Raw genomic sequence first — 22938 nt, 5'->3', positions numbered from 1 at the left:
GGTGGTGATGGCGAACTCAGTCGAGGGGTTCAAGAGAGGCCTGGATGTCTTCCTGGAGCAGAACAATATTGTATCATACAATTAGGTTCTGTAGAAGGACGTAGATCTGGGGATTTATTATGATGTAATATAGGCTGAACTGGATGGACAAATGTCTTTTTTCGGCTATTAAATATAAGATAAAAAAAATAAAAAAAAATCAAATAATTGACATGCTGCAGAATATACAACGCAGCGTTTCTGCGTGGTATTTTCCGCAGCATGTGTATGGCGGATTTTGTTTTCCATATGTTTACATGGTGCTGTACAACGCATGGAAAACTGCTGCAGATCCACAGCAAAATCCGCAGCGTGTGCACATACCCTGAGAAACCTGTCACCACTTCTATATTTATCACCCTCCTGGTTTTGGCTTACATATGCTGATGTGAAATACTGACCCAATACTGACCAAATACTGATCATATTAATGTGGTCTTAAACATACTGTAGACAAAGCAAACATCCTCACTCCAAAAAAAAGCTGAAAAAAGTATGAAGAACACCACAGAACAGGTGTTTTGAACGCAACGTTTTTACTGCTAATAGAAAAGGTTTTGGCTACTGAAAAAAATGCTGCATGTGAACATAGACATAGCGTTTCAGAGTAAGACTATCTGTGGTGTTACATAGAACTGCATGTGATATATACTAAATTATCTGTACTCAGAGAGTTATCACTGTATGATCTGTGGTGTTAAAAAAAATTAAGAGGGGGTTGGGGGTAACTCTGTCTTGGGCCCCCAATCTTTTCTGACCCTAGCAACACCCCTAGATACAGCTAATAGTGGCAGACCTGTTGGCCGATATAAGGCACCTAAATATGGGGGCCACAGTGTGAGCACTGGCTCCAGGCCCCTCCACCAACTGTATCCGCATCCGGCTCATGTACTGTAACTTAAATGTTTGTGATTTTACAATGTTAGCATTTGGGGCCCCACTTTAAATTTTTGCCTAGGGCCCCACTTTGTCTAAAACCGGCCCTGACCCCGGGGTCGGTGAATCACCGACCTGAATCATGTTCTCTGGGGTCTTGGCTACCCCTGGGTTCCACCATTCACAATAGATGACACCACAGCTCACATCTTCCCCCTCCTGTACAATGATTGATAACACCTCTATATACAGTAGATAACAGGATTTACCATTTACAATAGGTGATGTCACCGCTCACCTCCTCCTGTACAATAAGTGGTAACTCCTCTATATACAGTAGATAACACAGGATCCACCATTCACAATAGGTGATGTCACAGCTCACCTCCTCCTCCTACTGTACAATGACTGATAACACCTCTTCTATGCAGCAGAAAACACAGGATCCATCATTTAGAATAGGTGATGTCAAAGCTCACCTTCTCCTCTTGTACAAGGACCTTTGCACTGATTAGAGAATGCTCAGATAATACTTCTATAGAAACAAATAGGCAGCAACAAACTGATCCAGACCATTTGCAAAACAAGAAGACGTGTAGGCCTAAAGGTAAGTTCACGCTAGGTGGTTTTTTAGTGTTTTTTTTCTGCAGCAAAACCTGATCGCTGCAGGAAAGAAGCATGTTTTCCTTGTTTTTTTCTTGCATTTTTTGCAAGCTAGCTTTGTCTTGTACATGCTGATAAAGTTTAGTGTTGAAAAAAAGTTCCATTTTATAGAATCAGGTTTTGGAATAAAAAAAATGCTGCAAACCCCGATACCTGCATTTTTGGTGTGTTTCTTTTCAACACTCATTCATTACAATGGATGAACAGCGATAGAAGTGACATGCTCCATTTTGCAAAAAAACATGCAAAAGCAAAACATCCAAGCTGTCTGCATACGATTTCTGAAATATCATAGACATTGCTAGTACTGTAAAACAGAGGTAAGAATTTGCATTAAAAAAAAAAAAAAACACCCAGCGTTGACTTAAAACACAGTAGTAACACCTGCTGGGGTAGAGTTATAGTATAGCGGAGATTGTATATATATATATATATATATATATATATATATATATATATATATATATATATATATATCTCAAAAATTGGAACAGCACAAATCCTTTGCTTATCTTCGGGTGCAAAGCCCATAGACCACCCGTCCACCGGTTGTCTCTAGTCCATACACTTCCAAAAAAGCAGGCAGCAATCCATTTTCTTAAAGATAGTATGCAGGATTTATTTAAACCCACATGTCTCTGCGACGTTTCGGCTCTGAATGAGCCTTTCTCAAGCCTATGGCGAGTGGGAGACCACTCCTCAAGTGGAGAACCTCAACACAATGGAAGACCATAGAAAAATCCTGGACAGGAAAGGTAATAGTTAAAAAATGTCTTTATTTAATATACGTGACAATGATACACAAGAATAACTGTTTTAGGCCATGTTCACACAGTGCGTTTTTTACCGCGGAACCGCGGCGGTTTTGCCGCTGCGGTTCCGCAGCTGTTTTCCATGCAGGGTACAGTACACTGTACCCTATGGAAAACAGGACACACTGTGCACATGGTCCGGAAATTGTAAAAAAAAAGACGCGCTGAATAGCTCCCGGAAAAAAGAAGGAGCATGTCAATTCTTTTTCCGGAGCCGCAGCGGTTCTGCACCCATAGACCTCCATTGTGAGGTCCAAACCGCAGTAAAACCCGCAGATCAAAAATATATCTGCGGGTTTTACTGCGGTTTGATGTGCAGAACCGCTGCAGCAGGAAGTGCGGGGAGCGGGCGGAAGTGCGTGGGCGGAGTGTGGCTGCCCCCCCCCGTGTTCCGATCCCGCCCCCCCGTGCTCCGATGCCCCCCCCCAGTGCTCCGATGCCCCCCCCAGTGCTCTGATGCCCCCCCCCGTGCCCTAATCTCCCCCCCCTTATACTCACCCGGCGTCCCGGTGTCCGTCCGGCCGTCTTCTCCCTGGGCGCCGCCATCTTGCAAAATGGCGGGCGCATGCGCAGTGCGCCCGCCGAATCTGCCGGCCGGCAGATTCGTTCCAAAGTGCATTTTGATCACTGAGATATAACCTATCTCAGTGATCAAAATAAAAAAATAGTAAATGACACCCCCCCCACTTTGTCACCCCCATAGGTAGGGACAATAAAAAAAAAAAGAATTTTTTTTTTTTTTTTTTTTCACTAAGGTTAGAATAGGGGTAGGGGTAGGGTTAGGGGTAGGGTTAGGGTTAGGGGTAGGGTTAGGGTTAGGGGTAGGGTTAGGGGTAGGGTTAGGGGTAGGGTTAGGGGTAGGGGTAGGGGTAGGGTATTTTCAGCCATTTTAACCCTAAAAAAATTCCTAGAAAACACAGACTCTGGCTAGAAAACTGCATCAAAAAAACGCATCAAAAAACGCATCAAAAAACGCATCAAAAACGGACCAAAAAAGGACCAAAAAAGGACCTGCGTTTTCTGCCAAGAGCTGCAGTTTTTTAAAAAACAGTCAGGAAAAAAAAAGGATGGAAATCCTGAACGTGTGAACATACCCTAAAAGTGTGCACACAGAAAAATAATATTTAATGCCAGACTAAGAATAAAAAGATAAAATAAATATACTATATTTCATATATTCCAAGTCCACAGATGATTAATTGGACCCAGACAGGATATATTGTAGGTGATATATTATCTCCGAATAAAAATCCAATACGTGAAAAATGGATAACTAAAGTGCCAAAAGATTATGCAAATAACTTCAAAAAAGTGCAACAGTTTTGATTGCATCCACATAGGAATAAAGTGGAATGTGATAAATGGCAAAACCAAACATGCACTAAGAAAAAAAGGGGGAAAATAAAGCAGAAAGGGCCGTATATAAGAGTGCTCAATAAGGGTAAGTATACCAATAAGTATTCTGAGGTAAATCAGAGAGAGTGATCTAATAGGAGGAATATACCTTTAAGGTCCGTCCGGTCATAAGAGTGTGCATAAGAGTGGTTGGTCTTGGAATATATGAAATTTATTTTATCTTTTAATTCTTAGTCTGGCATTAAATATTTTTCTGTGTGCACACTTTTAAACAGTTACTCTTGTGTATCATTGTCACGTATATTAAATAAAGACTTTTTTTTAACTATTACCTTTCCTGTCCAGGACTTTTCTATGGTCTTCCATTGTGTTGAGGTTCTCCAGCGTTGACTTAGCCTAAAGAGTAGTGTGAAAATTGCAAGATTTTTCTTATTAATTATAGACATATTAATATGGAAAAAGGATCAAGTATAAAATAAAACAAGAAAAAAGAAAATAAAAAAAATAATGAAAAAAAAAAAGAAAGACATAACATTTTTTTTTTTCTTTAACCCCTTCAAGTCGCAGCCCTTTTTCGTTTGTTTGTTTTTTTTAATTGTTATATTTAGGATGGGGCGAAAGGGGGGTGATTTAAATTTTTATATTTTTAAAAACATTTTTTTTTACTTGTGCCAAGCTTCAATAGCCTCCATGGGAGGCTAGAAGCTGGCATAGCCTGATCGGCTCTGCTACATAGCAGCGATCATCAGATCGCTGCTATGTAGCAGAAATGCAGGTGTGCTGTGAGCGCCGACCACAGGGGGGCGCTCACAGCAGGCCTGCATCAGTAACCATAGAGGTCTCAAGGACCTCTATGGTTACCTTCCTGATGCATCGCCGACCCCCGATCATGTGACAGGGGTTGGCGATGACATCATTTCCGGCCGCCCGGCCGGAAGCGCCGGTTAAATGCCGCTGTCTGCGTTTGAAGCGGCATTTAACAGGTTAATAGCGGCGGGTGAATAGCGATTTCACCCGCCGCTATTGCGTGCACATGTCAGCTGTACAAAACAGCTGACCTGTCGCGACTTTGATGTGGGCTCACCGCCGGAGCCCACATCAAAGGGGGAGACACGACATGCGCCGTACTATTACTGCGCATGTCGTGAAGGGGTTAAAAGGAAAAGTAAATAGACAAGATATGCTTCAGAGTTTTCTAACCTCCGGTGACCAACTGTCAATCCCCAGGAACTTCATTTCTGGCAAAAAAAAGTGGCACAGAGAAGGGCTGGGTTTACTAGAGCGACACTATATTCTATTTGGAGAGGCTGTCTAAGTGAATCTAGCAACTATGTTTTTGTAATCCTTGAAAATTCTTTTAAAATTTACTTCCACTCACGTCTAAACGCCCGGGTAGGAAGACTTCAATCCTGTGTAATCCCTATCCACCTCCTAATAGGAGCAGTCACATGGACAACAAATAGCAAAGGCCACATAGGGTCTAACTGCAAAATCTGTTCTGTATTTATCCAGGTATTTGTGCAGCCTATTTGTATTTGGCTCATTGAACATCTTGTACGGGATCTCCGCATCCAGTAGTACAGAAAAATCAGACAGCGACGCATTTTGGCCTTTGCCGCTTGCCCAGCTCCCATTGTAATCACGGACTTTCATTACAACAGACTCTGGCAGGCAGCCACCCAGGGCTCAATAGTCATGCAGGAAGACTTTTGGGTGTCTATTCACGACACCTGTCGTGTTTGTGGTTTTCAGATATTAAAGGGAACCTGTCACCCCGTTTTTTGAGATTGAGATATAAATACTGTTAAATAGGGCCTGCGCTGGGTGTTACAATAGTGTATGTAGTGTACCCCGATTCCCCACCTATGCTGAGAAATAACTTACCAAAGTCGCCGTTTTCGCCTGTCAATCAGGCTGGTCAGGTCGGGTGGGCGTGGTGACATCGCTGGTTCTTCCTCAGCTTTACGTTGGTGGCGTAGTGGTGTTCGCATGTTGAGGTGACTAATCCACTGTGGGCACGTGAACAAGCAGCGCGCGATCTGCGCTGTCATCCCTTTCGTCGGTGGGGGCGGCCATCTTCCTGGGGCCGCGCGTGCGCAGATCGAGTGCTCTGCTGCACGGGGCTTCAGGAAAATGGCTGCGGGATGCCGCGCGTGCGCATTAGAGATCGCGGCGGCCATTTTCCCAAAGCCGAGATACACTATTGTAACACCCAGCGCAGGCCCTATTTAACAGTATTTATATCTCAATCTCAAAAAACGGGGTGACAGGTTCCCTTTAATTACTACTCAATTAACTAAACAGAAATCACTGTCATACAAATACTTAACCTCCCTCATATGACTGTAGGGGCAAAAAACACCAGTTACTTACATACGGACGATACGGCTTTAAAAAGGTCCTGTCAATTGCCAAAAAACTGAACTAAAAACCTTGTACAAATCCCTGAGCTCCTCCATTTCTGCCACCAGTTTTCCATTTTGCAATGCGTCGCTCCAATGAAAAGATAGTCACATCTGTTGCTTTTAGAGTTCAGTATGTGAAATCTCTGCTGCAAAAATGACAAAGGATGCAAAATATAAGCGCACCCGAGTCGCACCTAAATTCTGAGACTTCTCAAAGTTTTTACTCCAGAATTGTGACATGAAAGCTTTGATGAATTTGGCCCATTTTTTTTTTAAAGTATAGGCAACCAATATTGGATCAATGGGAGTCTCAGCACCTATTTGAAGCAACTGTGGCGCCCATGTGAGCACTGCATCGTCTACTACATTGAAAAGGCTGCAGCGCTCACACAGTCCCGTCAAACAGGGACTAGGGGGTGCTGAGAGTCCGACTCTGATCTAGCATTGATGGCTAAGGATAATCAGCAATATACTGATACCAGGAAATCCTGTAACTACAATGACCGGCTGCAGAGATTCGCTCGAGCAATAGGATTGTGTTGGATCCAACACATCTAGGACTTGTGACAACTCTTCTTGTAGACGGTCTGAAAGAACTCACCAGGCTCCAGTTTAATAATCTTCACTGCAGCCAGCTCCCCAGTCTGTAGATTCCTGGCCTGGAAGCAAACAAAAGGAAAAGTTAGTTATTGTGCCTGTCCAAAAACAAAAACACAACATCCCTCCATTACTGAGTCTGAGACTGCCATTCAGAAGAGCGAGTGCAGCTGCAGCATCTCTCCCTTAGGCTACGTTCACATTTTGGTGCGTTTTTATTTGCGTTGTGCGCCGGCGACGCAACGCACAACGCAAATAAAAATGCACCAAAACGCACGCAAAAACGCTGCGTTTTGCGACGCATGCGTCGTTTTTGGCCGAAATTTGGACGCAAGAAAAATGCAACTTGTTGCGTTTTCTTGGCCCGACGCTTGCGGAAAAAAAAACGCATGCGTCGCACAACGCAGCCCACAAAAACACATGCGTCCCCCATGTTAAATATAGGGGAGCATGACGCATGCGTCGCCGCTGCGTCGCCCGACGCAAACACGCAAAACGCTAATGTGAACGTAGCCTTATTGTGTCTGTGAGACTGCCATTCAGAAGAGCGATTGCAGCTGCAGCATCTCCCCCTTATTGTGTCTGTGAGACTGCCATTCAGAAGAGCGAGTGCAGCTGCAGCATCTCCCCTTTATTGTGTCTGTGAGACTGCCATTCAGAAGAGCGAGTGCAGCTGCAGCATCTCCCCCTTATTGTGTCTGTGAGACTGCCATTCAGAAGAGCGAGTGCAGCTGCAGCATCTCCCCCTTATTGTGTCTGTGAGACTGCCATTCAGAAGAGCGAGTGCAGCTGCAGCATCTCCCCCTTATTGTGTCTGTGAGACTGCCATTCAGAAGAGCGAGTGCAGCATCTCTCCCTTATTGTGTCTGTGAGACTGCATGCCATGACAATTTAAGTGGAAACAATAAAAAGGAGTCATCTGATGGCTCAAAACAGAGCACGGCTCTGATTACCCAAGGTATATCATTCAACGCGGGCATCATTGCAAGAAAATTTTTTATATATATATATATATATATATATATATATATATATATATATATATATATATATATATATATATATATATATATATATATATATATATATATATATATATTTTTTTTTTTTTTTTTTTTATTAATTTATTATATATACAGGGAAGTAAAAAGACCCCCCCCAAGTACTGCCTTATCATTTATCATTGGCAGACAGTAATCGTACAAGCCCAGTTTTCTACAGTAGAATGGTCTGTTGCTGGTTGGTTGGTACCGCTATGCAGTATCAGTGCCACATCTTTATGTGCAGCACAAGCAGCTGCACAGATGTCACAAAAGACAAAATTCATCAACAAGTCAGGAAATGTTCAGAATGAGTTAAACTTATCTCCATTTATATCCATCTGCTTTCTTCCAGAAATCGCTCCACATCTGTTGACCCTGGTATTACACCTCAGCTTCATTACAGTGAACTGGGCTGAGCTGCATTACCACTCACAACCTGTGGCCAGGTGTGGCGCTGTCGGATAAGAAATTATGTTGGCTTTCTTTCAAAGACGAACCGGTGAAAACTTTTAGTGTAAATACACACGCTTTTAGGGATCTAGATTAATGGCAGCGTACGTTCATTTTCTCAACTCTTGCAGGTGTATTACACGTAGTGTGCGATGTGCAAACAATTCTTTATGATTAAGGTCTCCCTCTTTGTGATCTGGTATACTGAATATTAACTAAAACAGATCCCCTTCCCACATGTACCAGACTGCAAACCGCACATGAGCAGCAGCACAGGGACAACTGCATATCTGACAGGTCTGTTCCGGTTTTATGACCCAGCACATATATGCACAAGCAACTGATCAACAGCCACCTCAAATAGTTGGGAGTCTGTGACAGTACTGTTCATCCTGCCCTCCTGGTTCATGGACCGGCAGAACAACAAAGGCAGGAGGAGGAAAAGGAAGAAAGCAAAATGTCTAACAATGAAATTTGCCCTTAAAAGCAGCACAATGAATTTTATATGGTCCCTCATTCCACTGGACAACAACATCAACACCCGATTCTCGTCTTCCTTGGCAGCAGATTCAATTTATTGGTCTTCCTTTCCTCTAAACACAACACCGGGTCAGTGTGATGGAAATCACAGAGGTGACAGATGCGTGAGGAGTTACATGCACCCAAGGATGCAGTAATCAGAATGCAACTTTCTATCTAATTGCACATATTCAATATTCATCTCCAATTAAGAGACCTTGGCTCCCAAAGACCTTATTATATTGCATGCTCCAGCTGCATAATGAAAGCACAACTTCTGCCCAGGGCAGGGACTGCTCAATCGCTGCTTACAGAACACTTAGTACTTGGACATCCATCTCTAAATTTGGTGCCATGAATTTGTGTGTTCAGTAAGGGGTGCGATGCACTAAAAGAAGCCATTATACACAAAAAAAGCACAGTACTGAAAAATAAAAACGAGTAAAGTGTAATGTAAAGGGTCAGGAGTAAACATAAGTGTGTTATCAGTGTCGGCACATGTTACAGACGTGCAGTACAGGCAGGCTAGGATCATTACAGAATCTGTGAAGTGGTTACCAATGATAGTTTAGGAAGCAGATTCCGGGATTCCAATCTGTAGGAATCGCCCAACATTAGGGATGGATACAACTACAGTACACTGGTTTTTCAGGAGCTAGCTTGAAATTTTTATAGTTTCCAATCATTAAGAACTCCTAAAGGTATCAATCACAACCTACACGAAAAGATAGGTGCGGGCAGGGTGGATTTGATTTAAATCTAACTGATTTAAATTACGATTTAAATCACTAGTCAGTAAGGCTTGATTTAAATCAGTGATTTAAATCAAAGTTTCTACCTAGCTGAATTTGACTCCGCAGAGGTCCCAGCCTCTTCTTCACGGCAAAAATGTTACAACATGAACAGAGTTGAGAAAAAGACCTTAATCCTATTGTTCTACAAACCTATGATTACCTATGAATATGAGTCATCTTCATCACCGCACTTCTCATGATGTTGCCTCATTCGCACCACCAGGCCTTGCATCTCTTTGTTGCATCGTTTGCATTTTGCACGCATGCCTGCCTTACCGATAGGCGAAGGAGCTTCATTAAAATATTCCCAAACTGGGTCTCTTTTACGGCCTGCTGCCATTATAAGGAAAGAATGTAATAAACCTCAGATCATACACACAAACAGATCCAGACTTGTCTGTCTGTGGCTATGCTGCAGTATTGTGCTCAAAGTTTCACTTTCATTTTCTTGTCTGCTTGCCCTTCCTCCTCCTCACACTTAGATTCACATTCTTCTTGTGTTGTAAAGATCTATTCCACTCCAAACAATCAGAAACATATTGTCTAACTTCTTGGACTTGGCACTGAAGGGGTTGATTCTGTATTCATAGGTTTGTAGAACAATAGGATTAAGGTTTTTTTCTCAACTCTGTTCATCTTGTAACATTTTTGCCGTGAAGAAGAGGCTGGGACCTCTCCGGAGTCAAATTCAGTTTTGAGAACTGCGTAAGTAAAGCGAGCGTCTGTGATAATATAGGAGAGAAACTGCCCACTAATCCTACAGAAACCTCTGGAAGAGCATGGCATTGTAAATGTTACACATATACAGCCTTTATTCTACTGAGTTAAACAACTCAGCTTTATCTCATGATGGAAGAACCTTTGCATGGTAAAATATTTTCCTCAAAAAGCAGTTTATTGAAAAAAATCCGATTTAAATAAAAAAAAATCCGATTTTTTTGATTTTTTTTTTTTTAAAAACATTGATTTAATAATAATAAATAATCTTTATTTTTATATAGCGCTAACATATTCCGCAGCGCTTTACATTTTTTTTGCACACATTATCATCACTGTCCCCGATGGGGCTCACAATCTAAATTCCCTATCAGTATGTCTTTAGAATGTGGGAGGAAACCGGAGTGCCCGGAGGAAACCCATGCAAACACGGAGAGAACATACAAACTCTTTGCAGATGTTGTCCTTGGTGGGGTTCAAACCCAGGACTCCAGCGCTGCAAGGCTGCTGTGCTAACCACTGCGCCACCGTGCCGCCCTATTTTTATCCACCCTGGGTGCAGGTATCCAAACAACAAACCTCAAGGACATTTTATGCAATTTTTAGCCTTCAGCTCTCCTTTACTTGTTGTTTTTCTTTATTTCACCAATTTTACCTGAAAATCTAAAATCGGGCGTAAAGTGAAAATGAGGTATAGCACAAAAACCATGGAAAACGTGCTCTTTAATACTACCTCACAGAAATCCATAAAAATCCATGTGCTACTAGTACTCCAAATTGGGAAAGTGAGTTAGAGGGGCAGCTTTTGAAGCTGCAGGAAAAAAAGTGAAGGGAGGACAGAGGAGAGCGTCCATAGCAAAATCCCAATACAGCCACAGACGACTCAGTAATTCAGAGCACAGATGCAAGTGGCCATAAGAATGGGAACAGGGGGTGGGGGCACTCATTGAAAATTCAGCTGGTGCTGGAGATGTCGCAGAAGCCTCCTCCTGTCGTGTGCCAGAAGACTTTGGTATTCGGCTTGCAGTGGAATCCCAGCTGCTTATGGATTAGTGTTCCGGAACAGATCCTGCACAGATATCCTCAATGTAATAGAATATTCCTGGCAAACTCCTTCTGCCATAACGGACTGGTCATGTAGCAAAGTGATTCATCAAATTAGTTCATTTAAAAACATACTTGTTGTTTCAGGTGACTTTTCAGAACAAGCTGTACTGCGGGTACCAATACCATTTCTGATCAATATAGGACTTGTATCCTGCATGTTTCACCAGTATTTCCCTCGGCAGGACCCATTTTTGGTAGTGTTTTAACTAGGGGGTGCAAACTAGTTCTCCTGTCTCCAATTTCAGAATCTGCGTGTTCACAGACTATATTATACAGCAGTATTGAGCAGTGTGGCTGTGAATCCAACACGTTAGAGACATAGACCTCTGCTGCTAGTTTCTCTTTTTCACTTCGCTCCTGCTCTGCTATCCTGATAAACTTCAAAAGGAAACTAATCTGAAGAGGATTGACCAACGGTGAATTTGAAAAGTTTTTCAGAGTGAATAAAGAATTTAAGAGGCAGGGGAGAACAAGAGTGGAACTCCTCTGCTACGATATACTACATATCTTAGATTTGCTTGTACTACTGATTTAAGCAGTTTGTTGAAAGGACAGTGACCACTCAGATCTGGAAAGACATAAAATACTTTGTGCCTTTTCAAACTTTACATGTGAATTATACCATAAAGACACAACCTAGGAATGGCAGCCATCGTTTTAATAGGGAATGGCCGACATAAGCGGGTTAAGCAGGGACATAGCATCATGCAAAGAAGAAACCTAGCCAACTTATGCATCGTCTGTCTATGCAAGTACCAGCCCGTGTCTTCATCAGAGGGTTATGGGAGGCGACTGCTTCATTGTCACCAAGACAGGGAGCCGAGTGTTTCTCCGAGTAGCCAGGACGGTGGTAGACAAACGCGGCCCTGTCACTCCGCAGCTAATGCATATTGTCCACACAGGGCCCACACGATGAATGCACAAAGAATCTGCATTTTATTATCACCACATGAGATTCCTACAGTCTAACCATGTGCAGATGTCTAAATCTATCAACCAATGGAAAACCATTGTAACAAGCAAATAATGCTCGAATCTACTACAGGATATGTCCCCCAACTTCTGCACAGAAAAGCAGCACAATCCAGTCCTTGCTCCCTTACTGCCGCCGTTCAGAAGTTTTGGAAAGCCAAAGATCACCCATGAGGAAGCTGCAACATAATGCTTTGAGGGTGAACGGCCCTCTCTCCCTATGTGTCTGCTGTAATAAATATGTGCATTATTAATGAAGGATCTTCTCTTATAACTCTGCTTTGTGCCGATCCTCAGTTACACCTCCTGGAAATAGATATGCACTTGACTTTACAAGTCTCTATCGTAAAGAAAAAAAAAGGAGTCAAATGTACTGACAGTGTTCCCAACTGTAGACCAAGCGGTGCACGGAATCTGATGTACAGTGCCCCAACAAGAGCCACAGGGAGGGCAGGATTACCGTAATCAGGGACCATTTATGTCTGGGAAGCTGGGGCGACCTTGCAACTATAGGAGAAATGGTTTCTAGAACTTTGTAGACCACCACTGCTAAAATCTGACTAAAATGAAGATCCAAAAGCATCATGCATGTTCTGGGGCAGGATGCTCGTCACACAAGGCCATGTCGGTTGCTAAATAACTGCACCATGTATATAGGAGGTTTTGTATTATTTATAACTTTTTTTTCCTATTGTTATTGTAAAATCAGAATCAGATTCAAGGAATTTTTGGAGCAGATGATTTTTAAGCCCCATCTATAGTAAATGCTGAGAAAAGAATTATCAGGGCGCACGAAGATAATCGTAGCTGCGAGTGCTGGAGTGTGTGGGGCATATTTCTAGCAGGCTTCCCCTTAATCCATGACTAATTATATAGAGAACAGCTTACTGCGAGCGCACGGTCCGGAAAACATGCCAGATCCCTGCAAACCATTCAAAACTACTGGGTCGCAAAACCCTTTCATTCAGTCAGTACAATACTGCGCCTAGACACCGACTCCAGAATGAGCAATACCGGCCGGCCGAACACAACCCAGGGAAACCTTACCAAAGCGACCCCCCAAAGTTACAGTGGTAGTGGTCTTCCAGAGTACATAATCTATCAAGGATAAGGATCCCTATGGCTTCATTCTCAGTTGACAGCACTGTAATGTGCACACCATATGAAGATGACCAAGTGTCTCAGCTGCCCAGATCAGTACCATGGAGCAATAGTATGTGTGACCGACAGCTCCATTCAGCTCCTCCTGGCAATAATCTTGTAATCTTGCAGCCAGAGAAGTGGCAAGGATGATGGAATCCGATCTAACAATTACCTAGTCAGTGGTCAGTTACCATAATTAACTTTTCTGCCAAAACAATAAATAAAAAACAGAACACAACCTTCTGATGGGGTACCTGGAGATTAGATTAGCCTTTACCCCTAAAGTATCCCATCACGTCTGCTTGTTCCCAGTATGGCGGGATACCTTATAAAATAGAAATATAATATCCTCCAACAACAGCAAATAAAGCACCTGATATTTTTAATGCTAATTTAGCCCACTTAATCCAGACGCCTCCTGCGCCATCCACAGACTTCTTCCAATCTCATGGTGCTTGGTCCGGCGCTTGAACAATGGGCTATGCATGTTGCGGACCGAGACAATAACTGTTCGGCACATGCTCGGATTTCCATCTGTCACCAGTCGGATGTATTTTATTTATCTCTGGCCAGAAGAGGTTTGCTTTGCGGGTCTCCTACATAGTGTTTATCTGTCCTAGTGACAAACTCTAAATTACTTTTAATGCACTAATAAGATACAAGAGCAGCTCCACTCTTCCAGGAGAAAGTTTCTAGTGTCCAGCCCTTTCTGAAAAGGAGCCTGGCTGATTGTTGATTTTTTTCAATATCAAAACTATTCCCCTTCATTATATTGATGGAGAGGTGGCAGGCTTAGCTAGTGAAATGAGCCCCCTTCACATGCAGCTTCGGTCGGTTCGAGCCATATGAAAACTTCTCCCCTGCCAACTACAAGTGGAAATTAATAGGGGCTGGAAACTGGATCCAAAGCTGACATCTGAGATGGGGACCTCTGTTTGGGTACAAGTGCATCAGTACAGTAAGTTGTATTTTATCATAAAAAGGGCCATCTATTCTCCAACCACAAGTAGAAATCCATGATACATGTTGTATCAACTCCCTGCCTTGTTAGAAAGTTGCAGAACTTTACCTTTAACCATTATGAAGCTAATTTACATACATTTGGAAAACTCCCTTACGTACGTTATATAAATGTCACTTTCTTCCCTGTCTTCTGCAGGAGGCCACAATACCGCGAGAAAGCTATACTAAAACATGCTCAAACTATTGGGGGGGGGACACAAGTATGAAGAGCCCTATCAAAACAATTAAAATTCTCTTCTGTAAAACCAGCCAGGCGTGATTTCCATGAAATCGGCAGGACATGTCACAACTGCGATACACCCTCTGTAACCGGCATGGACATTCCTCCGGCTCTGACATTTATAGACTGCGGAGAATCCCCCTTGGGGTAGGGGGGGGGGGGGATTGACTGCAGCGGTACATGGCCCAGTCAGCACAGGCCAGTGATCAGCAGTTGCAGTCAACACCCTTTATGGCTTATTCACACTGGGTTTGTAGGGAATTTTAACTAATGTATGTGCTGGGAAGGCTCCAAATGCTACCATTGATCCAGCAAAGGTCCTCTTGGATACATATGGGCCGAGAATTTTTTTTTTTCTCCCAGTATAACATTGCATAGTTGAATACATCATCTTATATAAAGGCAACAACAGCAGGAAAAATATTATAAATCAGTCCAAATTTTTATTGTTTTGGGGTAGGGGGTGCAGTGGCACCTAGAAGTGTCTATAGAGATAGAGAAAAGGAACAGATGCAAAATAGTTCCAATCACTATTTACCCTTATGAGATGACAGTCTGTAAGATGCATTCTGCCCCTAGATGAGCCACTTTTTGGTTCTCTGCACACGATCACTGCCCTACGTTTAGAGTATTTACGGGGTAAAGCTCTTGGCCCATATATACGCGATCATGCACACCACGTGGACCAAAAGGACTTTAGCGTCGATCAATATACGGTTTCTCCCCTTCTATATGTGCAGACAGAAGTCCAATACAGTAAAGAGTTTACCTAGCTGTAAACCACTCTATTACCCAAAATGGAATCCATCGAGCATTATCTGCCAGTACAGCTTTTCATCAGAGGTATATGTCAGGAAATCTTCCCAAGGCATGGCACTGATGAGCAGCTCAGACACCACATTTGACCCACATTTATGGGGGGGGGGGGGGGGACATTTACATCAGATTGATAAATTTGACGCAAATTACACCAGCAAAACTTTCCTAAGCAAGATCGCACACTTCCCAATATTAGAGAAGAACCAAAGACCAAGCTGTCAAACATCACAAGTCAATGCAAAATTTTCCAAGTGTCATCTTTTTATACATGTCATACATGTCAAATGTGGCAAATATCACATCTTAATAAAGAATTTGCAAAAATCGTGACTTTTTAAAAAAAAACAAAACATGTGTTAAATAGGATTGCAACAAATGTATTTGTTCTGTGTCTCTTTTTCTTTTAAGACAGCTACGAACAGTCTAAGGCTACTTTCACACTAGTGTCGTTTGGCCTCCGTCGCAATGTGTCAAAATAGGTGACTTCACACCAGGAAATTCATGTTGTGAAAATAAGGAGAGAAAAGCCACAGGCCAAATACACAGGGATCACCAGTCAAATATTTTATTTGGTACAATAGACAACAAATTTATGTTGCATCATCACCATCCAACTTCTATACTGGTAAGCGCTATTTGTCTGTATCTATACTACTCTTGGACTATTTTGTTACAATTACTGCTATTATTGATCTTATTAGCTCCCTGATTGTTGGCGGGTGCTCAGCATCGGTGATCTTTTAGCATCATCCTTGTGCACTTTACTTTGTTTTTCTTGTCTATATTCATTTAGGCTATATTCACACTTAGCGGTTTTTACCGCGGAACCGCCGCGATTTTGATGCTGCGGGTCCGCAGCAGTTTCCATAGCGTTTACAGTAACATGTAAACCCTATGGAAACCGCAAACCGCTGTGCACATGCTGCGGGAAAAACCGCGCGGGAACGCAGCGGTTTACAACCCGCAGCATGTCACTTCTTTGTGCAGAATCGCTGCGATTCTGCACCCATAGGAATACATTGAACCGCTTACTTCCCGCATGGGGCTGTGCCCACGTTGCGGGAAGTAAGCGGATAATGTGCGGGTGGTACCCGGGGTGGAGGAGAGGAGACTCTCCTCCAGGCCCTGGGAACCATATTTGGGGTTAAAAAATAAAAAATCTGGTTATACTCACCCTCTGATGTCCGGAGCTCCTGGGCGCTGCACGCGGCCGTCCGGTCAGAGTTGCTGTGCGACCAGGACCTGCGGTGACGTCGCGGTCACATGACCGTGACGTCACGAAGGGTCCTTCTCCCACACCATCTTAGGAACCGGACCGCCGGGTGCAGCGCCCAGGAGATCCGGACATCAGAGGGTGAGTATAACCAATTTTTATTATTTTTAACATTACTATTGATGCTGCATATTGCTGCATATGCAGCATCAATAGTATAGGCGGAAACCCGCAGCGGAAAACGCGGAACAAACCGCGATAAATCTGCAGGGAGAACCGCAGTTGTTTTGCCCTGCAGATTTATCAAATCCGCTGCGGGAGAACCCGCAGGGACCCGACGCAAGGTGTGAACATAGCCTTACCTTTGTATACCTATTAATAAAGTATCTTTTAGGCCATGTTCACACAGTGCGTTTTTTTACTGCGGAACTGAGATAACCTATCTCAGTGATCAAAATAAAAAAATAGTAAATGACACCCCCCCACTTTGTCACCCCCATTGGTAGGGACAATAAAAAAATTAAGAATTTTTTTTTTTCACTAAGGTTAGAATAGGGGTAGGGGTAGGGTTAGGGGTAGGGTTAGGGTTAGAAAACTGCATAAAAAAAAAAGGATAAAAAAACGCATCAAAAAACGCATCAAAAAAGGACAAAAAAGGACCAAAAAAGGACCTGCGTTTTCTGCCAAGAGCTGCAGTTTTTTAAAAAAACAGTCCTGAAAAAAAAAAGGATGGAAATCCTGAACGTGTGAACATACCCTTAACCTATATACTCCTTCCTTCTCCTTAATTCATTCTTATTATGGAGTTGGTATTTTTTCTGGTTTGGGTTCCTGTTTGCACAATTTAGTCCTTTCCATCAAACAGTCATTTAGCCTGTTCATGTCTGAATACAAGTCCTGCGATGTGCACAATGCTTTGGGAAAATAATTTAGAATTTTTACCAAGTTTGCATTCTTTTCTTCTGTACGGGAAAGGTGATAAATGCATGATTGCTGGAGATCAATCACAATAAGCATTACTGCTTACTTCCCGGTACCGCACCTGTCCGTTGGTTGTACAGCTCAGATCAATTGAAGTAAATGGCGCCGAGCTGCAGTGCCGCGCACAACCTCTGTACAGGAGGGGCACTGTCTTGGATGTAAACAGCCATGCTGATTGCGATTGGTGGTGGTGGGGGTCCTGGCAGCAGAATCCCCAGCGAGCCATTATACCTCACTGGACAACCAAGTAAAACCCCAGGCTTAATATTTGTTCAAAGTTGATAAAATCAAAGCAGATTTCCAAGAAGGAAAACGAAGCCACTTTTAATACACGAGACCGTATCACAACACCTTCTTCAAGATCAAATGAATGAAGCCAACATACGGTATAATTATTTTTTTTTTTTAAAGTTTGTTCAGTGACACGTAAGAAATTCCAGTGATATTTTGGAAACAGGTGTCTGCACCCGGATCTGGGTCCGGAGTCATCTTTCACCACTAACATAATCATGGAACATCTGAGAGGGTTGGAGAAAAGAAGAAAAAAAATAAAATGTTTTTATACTCACTAACAGGCAAGCAGAGACAGTGAAAATATCAAAGAACTGAAAGCCAGTATTTAGCCATTTCTCACAAGAATTTTATTTTTTCCTCTGAGGTGGCTTACTTCAATGGTCAGAGAACCAAAGCAATAGTCCGTACCCAGATCCACGGACAAAAAAAGGGTACCGGACAAATAACTATTTCAATAAAAGTGCCTTCAATAAAAGCAGACCGCAATAAAAAAAAAAAGAAAAAAAAAAAGGAAAAATATGAAAAAATATATACAGTTATGCACAAAAGTTTACATACCCTAGCAGAATTTTTGCTTTCTTGGCGTTTTTCCAGAGAATATGAATGATAACACCAAAACTTGTTCTCCACTCATGGTTAGTTGGTTTGGATGAAGCCATTTATTGTCAAACTACTGTGTTTTCTCTTTTTAAATCATAATGACAACCCAAAACATCCAAATTACCCTGATCAAAAGTTCACATACCCTGGTGATTTTGGCCTGATAACATGCACAGAAGTTGACACAAATGGGTTTGAATGGCTACTAAAGGTAACATCCTCACCGATGATCTGTTTGCTTGTAATCAGTGTGTGTGCATAAAAGCTGAGTGAGTTTCTGGGATCCAGACAGACTCTTGCATCTTTCATCCAGCCACTAACGTTTCTGGATTGTGAATCATGGGGAAAGCAAAGGAATTGTCAATGGATCTACGCAAAAAGGTAATTGAAAAGGAAAAGGATACAAAAAGATATCCAAGAATTGATAATGCCAGTCAGCAGCGTTCAAACTGTGATTAACAAATGGAAAATCAGGGGCTCTGTAAAAACGAAACCACAGTCCGGTAGACCAACAAAAATTTTGGCCACAACATCCAGGAAAATTGTTCGGGATGCAAAGAAAAACCCACAAATAACATCAGCTGAAATACAGGACTCTCTGAAAACTAGCGGTGTGGCTGTTTCAAGATGCACAATCAGGAGGCACTTGAAGAAAAATGGGCTGCATGGTCGAATCGCCAGAAGAAAGCCATTACTGCACAAATGTCACAAAGTATCTCACCTACAATACGCAAAACAGCACAGAGACAAGCCTCAAAACTTCTGGAACTAGGTAGTTTGGAGTGATGAGACCAAAATTGAACTTTTTGGCCACAACCAAAAATGACCTTATTTGCAGAGAGATCAACAAGGCCTATGATGAAAGCAACACCATTCCTATTGTAAAGCATGGAGGTGGATCGCTGATGATTCATGGATATGTGAGCTACAAAGGCACAGGAAACTTGGTCAAAGTTGAAGAAAAGATGAATTCAGCATGTTATCAGCAAACACTGGAGGAAATTTGCAATCAGTCTGGAAGCTGCGGGTGGGACGTACTTGGACTTTCCAACATGACGGTGAGCGGAGGGGTGTACGCGGGCACCGGGCAGTCAGTGCGGGGAGTAAGGAGCGGCCATTTTCTTCCGGACTGTGCGCGTCGCTGATTGGTCGCGGCAGCCATGACAGGCAGCTGCCGAGACCAATCAGCGAACGAATAACCGTGGCAGAAGGAAGTGACCCTTAGACACTATATATATATATATATATATATATATATATATATATATATATATATATATATATATATATATATATATATATATATATATATATATATATATATATATATACATACACACATATATATATACACACATATATATATATATATATATATATATATATACATACATATATACATATATATATATATACATACATACATACATACATACATACATATATATATATACATACACATACACATACATTTCTCTTTATTTTTATATAGCGCTAACATATTCCGCAGCGCTTTACATTTTGCACACATTTGTTATGAATAGGTAATTCAGAACCACAATGGACCTTGAAGTTCAGAGCACACAAGTGACCTGACAAAAACCACAAAACATAGGACGAGCTCTGAGACGTGGGAACTCTGCTGACCGCAATCCCTAAACCTATCAAACCACACTAGAGGTAGCCGTGGATTGCGCCCAACGCTCCCTATGCAACTCGGCACAGCCTGAGAAACTAGCTAGCCTGAAGATAGAAAAATAAGCCTACCTTGCCTCAGAGAAATTCCCCAAAGGAAAAGGCAGCCCCCCACATATAATGACTGAGTTAAGATGAAAATACAAACACAGAGATGAAACAGATCTAGCAAAGCGAGGCCCGACCTACTGAACAGACCGAGGATAGGAAAGATAGCCTTGCGGTCAACACAAAAACCCACAAACAACCACGCAGAGGGGCAAAAAGACCCTCCGCACCGACTAACGGTACAGAGGTGCTCCCTCTGCGTCTCAGAGCCTCCAGCAAGCAAGCAAAACCAAAAAAGCAAGCTGGACAGAAAATATAGCAATAAAAGCAACACAAGCAGAACTTAGCTTATGCTGAGCAGACAGGCCACAGGAACGATACAGGAGGAAGCAAGACCAATACTAGAACATTGACTGGAGGCCAGGATCAAAGCACCAGGTGGAGTTAAATAGAGCAGCACCCAACGACTTAACCTCATCACCTGAGGAAGGAAACTCAGAAGCCGCAGTACCACTCGTGACCACAGGAGGGAGCTTGATCACAGAATTCACAACACACATTATCATCACTGTCCCCGTTGGGGCTCACAATCTAAATTCCCTATCAGTATGTCTTTGGAATGTGCCCGGAGGAAACCCACGCAAACACAGAGAGAACATACAAACTCTTATATACACACACTATATAATTGTCTAAGGGTCACTTCCGTCTGTCTTTCTGTCACGGATATTCATTGGTCGCGGCCTCTGTCATGGAAATCCAAGTCGCTGAGTGGTCGCGGCAAAACAGCCACGATTAATCAGCGATGGGCACAACTTCCGGAAGAAAATGGCTGCTTCTTCCTCCCCGCAGTAAGTGCCCGGCGCCCGCATACTCCCCTCCAGTCAGCGCTCACACAGGGTTAATGGCAGCGTTGACCGCGGTGTAACGCACTCGGTTAACGCTGCTATTAACCCTGTGTGACCAACTTTTTACTATTCATACTGCCTATGCAGCATGAATTGTAAAAAGATCTAATGTTAAAAATAATTTAAAAAAATAAAATTATCTATATACTCACCCTCCGTTGGCCCCCGGATCGAAGCGGTTACCGACGCTCCTCGCGACACCCCTCTGACCGCTCCATGCATTGCGGTCTCGCGAGATGATGACGTCATGTCAGGTCTTTCGCGCAGAACCTGTGATGATGTCACGGTCACATGACCGTGACGTCATGGCAGGTCCTTGTCGCATACCATCCTTGCCTCCGGAACCTGCCGCTTGCATGGAGCGGTCACCGGAGCGTCGCGAGGAGCGGGAAAGGCGCCGGAACGTGAGTATATGATGATTTTTTATTTTTTTAAAATTATTTTTAACATGCTGCATAGGCAGCCTCAATAGTAAAAAAAGTTGGTCACACAGGGTTAATAGCAGCGTTAATGGAGTGCGTTACACCGCGGTCCATTAGCGCTGCCATTAACCCTGTGTGAGCGCTGACTGGAGGGGAGTACGGAGCGGGCACTGACTTCGGGGAGGAAGGAGCGGCCATGTTGATTGGTCGTGGCAGTGGTCGTGCGTTTTGCCACGAACAATCAGCGACTTGGATTCCATGACAGACAGAAGGACAGAAAGACGGAAGTGACCATTAGATATATATATATCTGCAGATTTAGCAGGTTTACACATTTGGAATTAACTTGGCATTGTGACATTTGGACTGTAGATCAGCCTGGAAGTGTGAAATGCACTGCAGCAAAAAAGAAGGTTATTTCTTTGTTTTGTTTTTTTTTTAAATTATGAAAAGTCTTTTCAGAGGGTCATTTATTATTCAACCCCTCAACCCACCAGAATTCGGTTTGGTTCCCCTAAAGTATTAAGAAGTAGTTCAGGCACAAAGAACAATGAGCTTCACATGTTTGGATTAATTATCTCTTTTTCCAGCCTTTTCTGACTATTTAAGACCCTCCCCAAACTTGTGAACAGCACTCATACATGGTCAACATGGGAAAGACAAAGGAGCATTCCAAGGCCATCAGAGACAAGATCGTGGAGGGTCACAAGGCTGGCAAGGGGTACAAAACCCTTTCCAAGGAGTTGGGCCTACCTGTCTCCACTGTTGGGAGCATCATCCGGAAGTGGAAGGCTTATGGAACTACTGTTAGCCTTCCACGGCCTGGACAGCCTTTGAAAGTTTCCTCCCATGCCGAGGCCAGGCTTGTCCGAAGAGTCAAGGCTAACCCAAGGACAACAAGGAAGGAGCTCCGGGAAGATCTCATGGCAGTGGGGACATTGGTTTCAGTCAATACCATAAGTAATGTACTCCACCGCAATGGTCTCCGTTCCAGACGAGCCCGTAAGGTACCTTTACTTTCAAAGAGTCATGTCAAGGCTCGTCTACAGTTTGCTCATGATCACTTGGAGGACTCAGACTGACTGGTTCAAGGTTCTCTGGTCTGATGAGACCAAGATCGAAATCTTTGGTGCCAACCACACACGTGACGTTTGGAGACTGGATGGCACTAAATACGACTCCAAGAATACCATCCCTACAGTCAAGCATGGTGGTGGCAGCA

At 42.9% G+C, this 22938-nt stretch overlaps 1 protein-coding gene across 1 annotated transcript in view; it reads right to left on the bottom strand.

The window, feature by feature from the left end:
* The window catches only part of MAP4K5 (mitogen-activated protein kinase kinase kinase kinase 5), a 132152-nt gene that overhangs the window by 86620 nt on the left and 22594 nt on the right, over positions 1-22938 (bottom strand). Inside the window, exon 2 of the mRNA XM_069735275.1 lies at positions 6753-6810. Coding sequence (XP_069591376.1) covers positions 6753-6810 — 58 coding nt within the window. The remainder of the gene's footprint in view (positions 1-6752; positions 6811-22938) is intronic.

The sequence above is a fragment of the Ranitomeya imitator genome, chromosome 1 (assembly GCF_032444005.1).
Source record: "Ranitomeya imitator isolate aRanImi1 chromosome 1, aRanImi1.pri, whole genome shotgun sequence".
NCBI lineage: Eukaryota > Metazoa > Chordata > Amphibia > Anura > Dendrobatidae > Ranitomeya > Ranitomeya imitator.
Note: the sequence above shows the minus strand (reverse complement) of the source record. Positions and strands in the feature narration are given on the sequence as shown.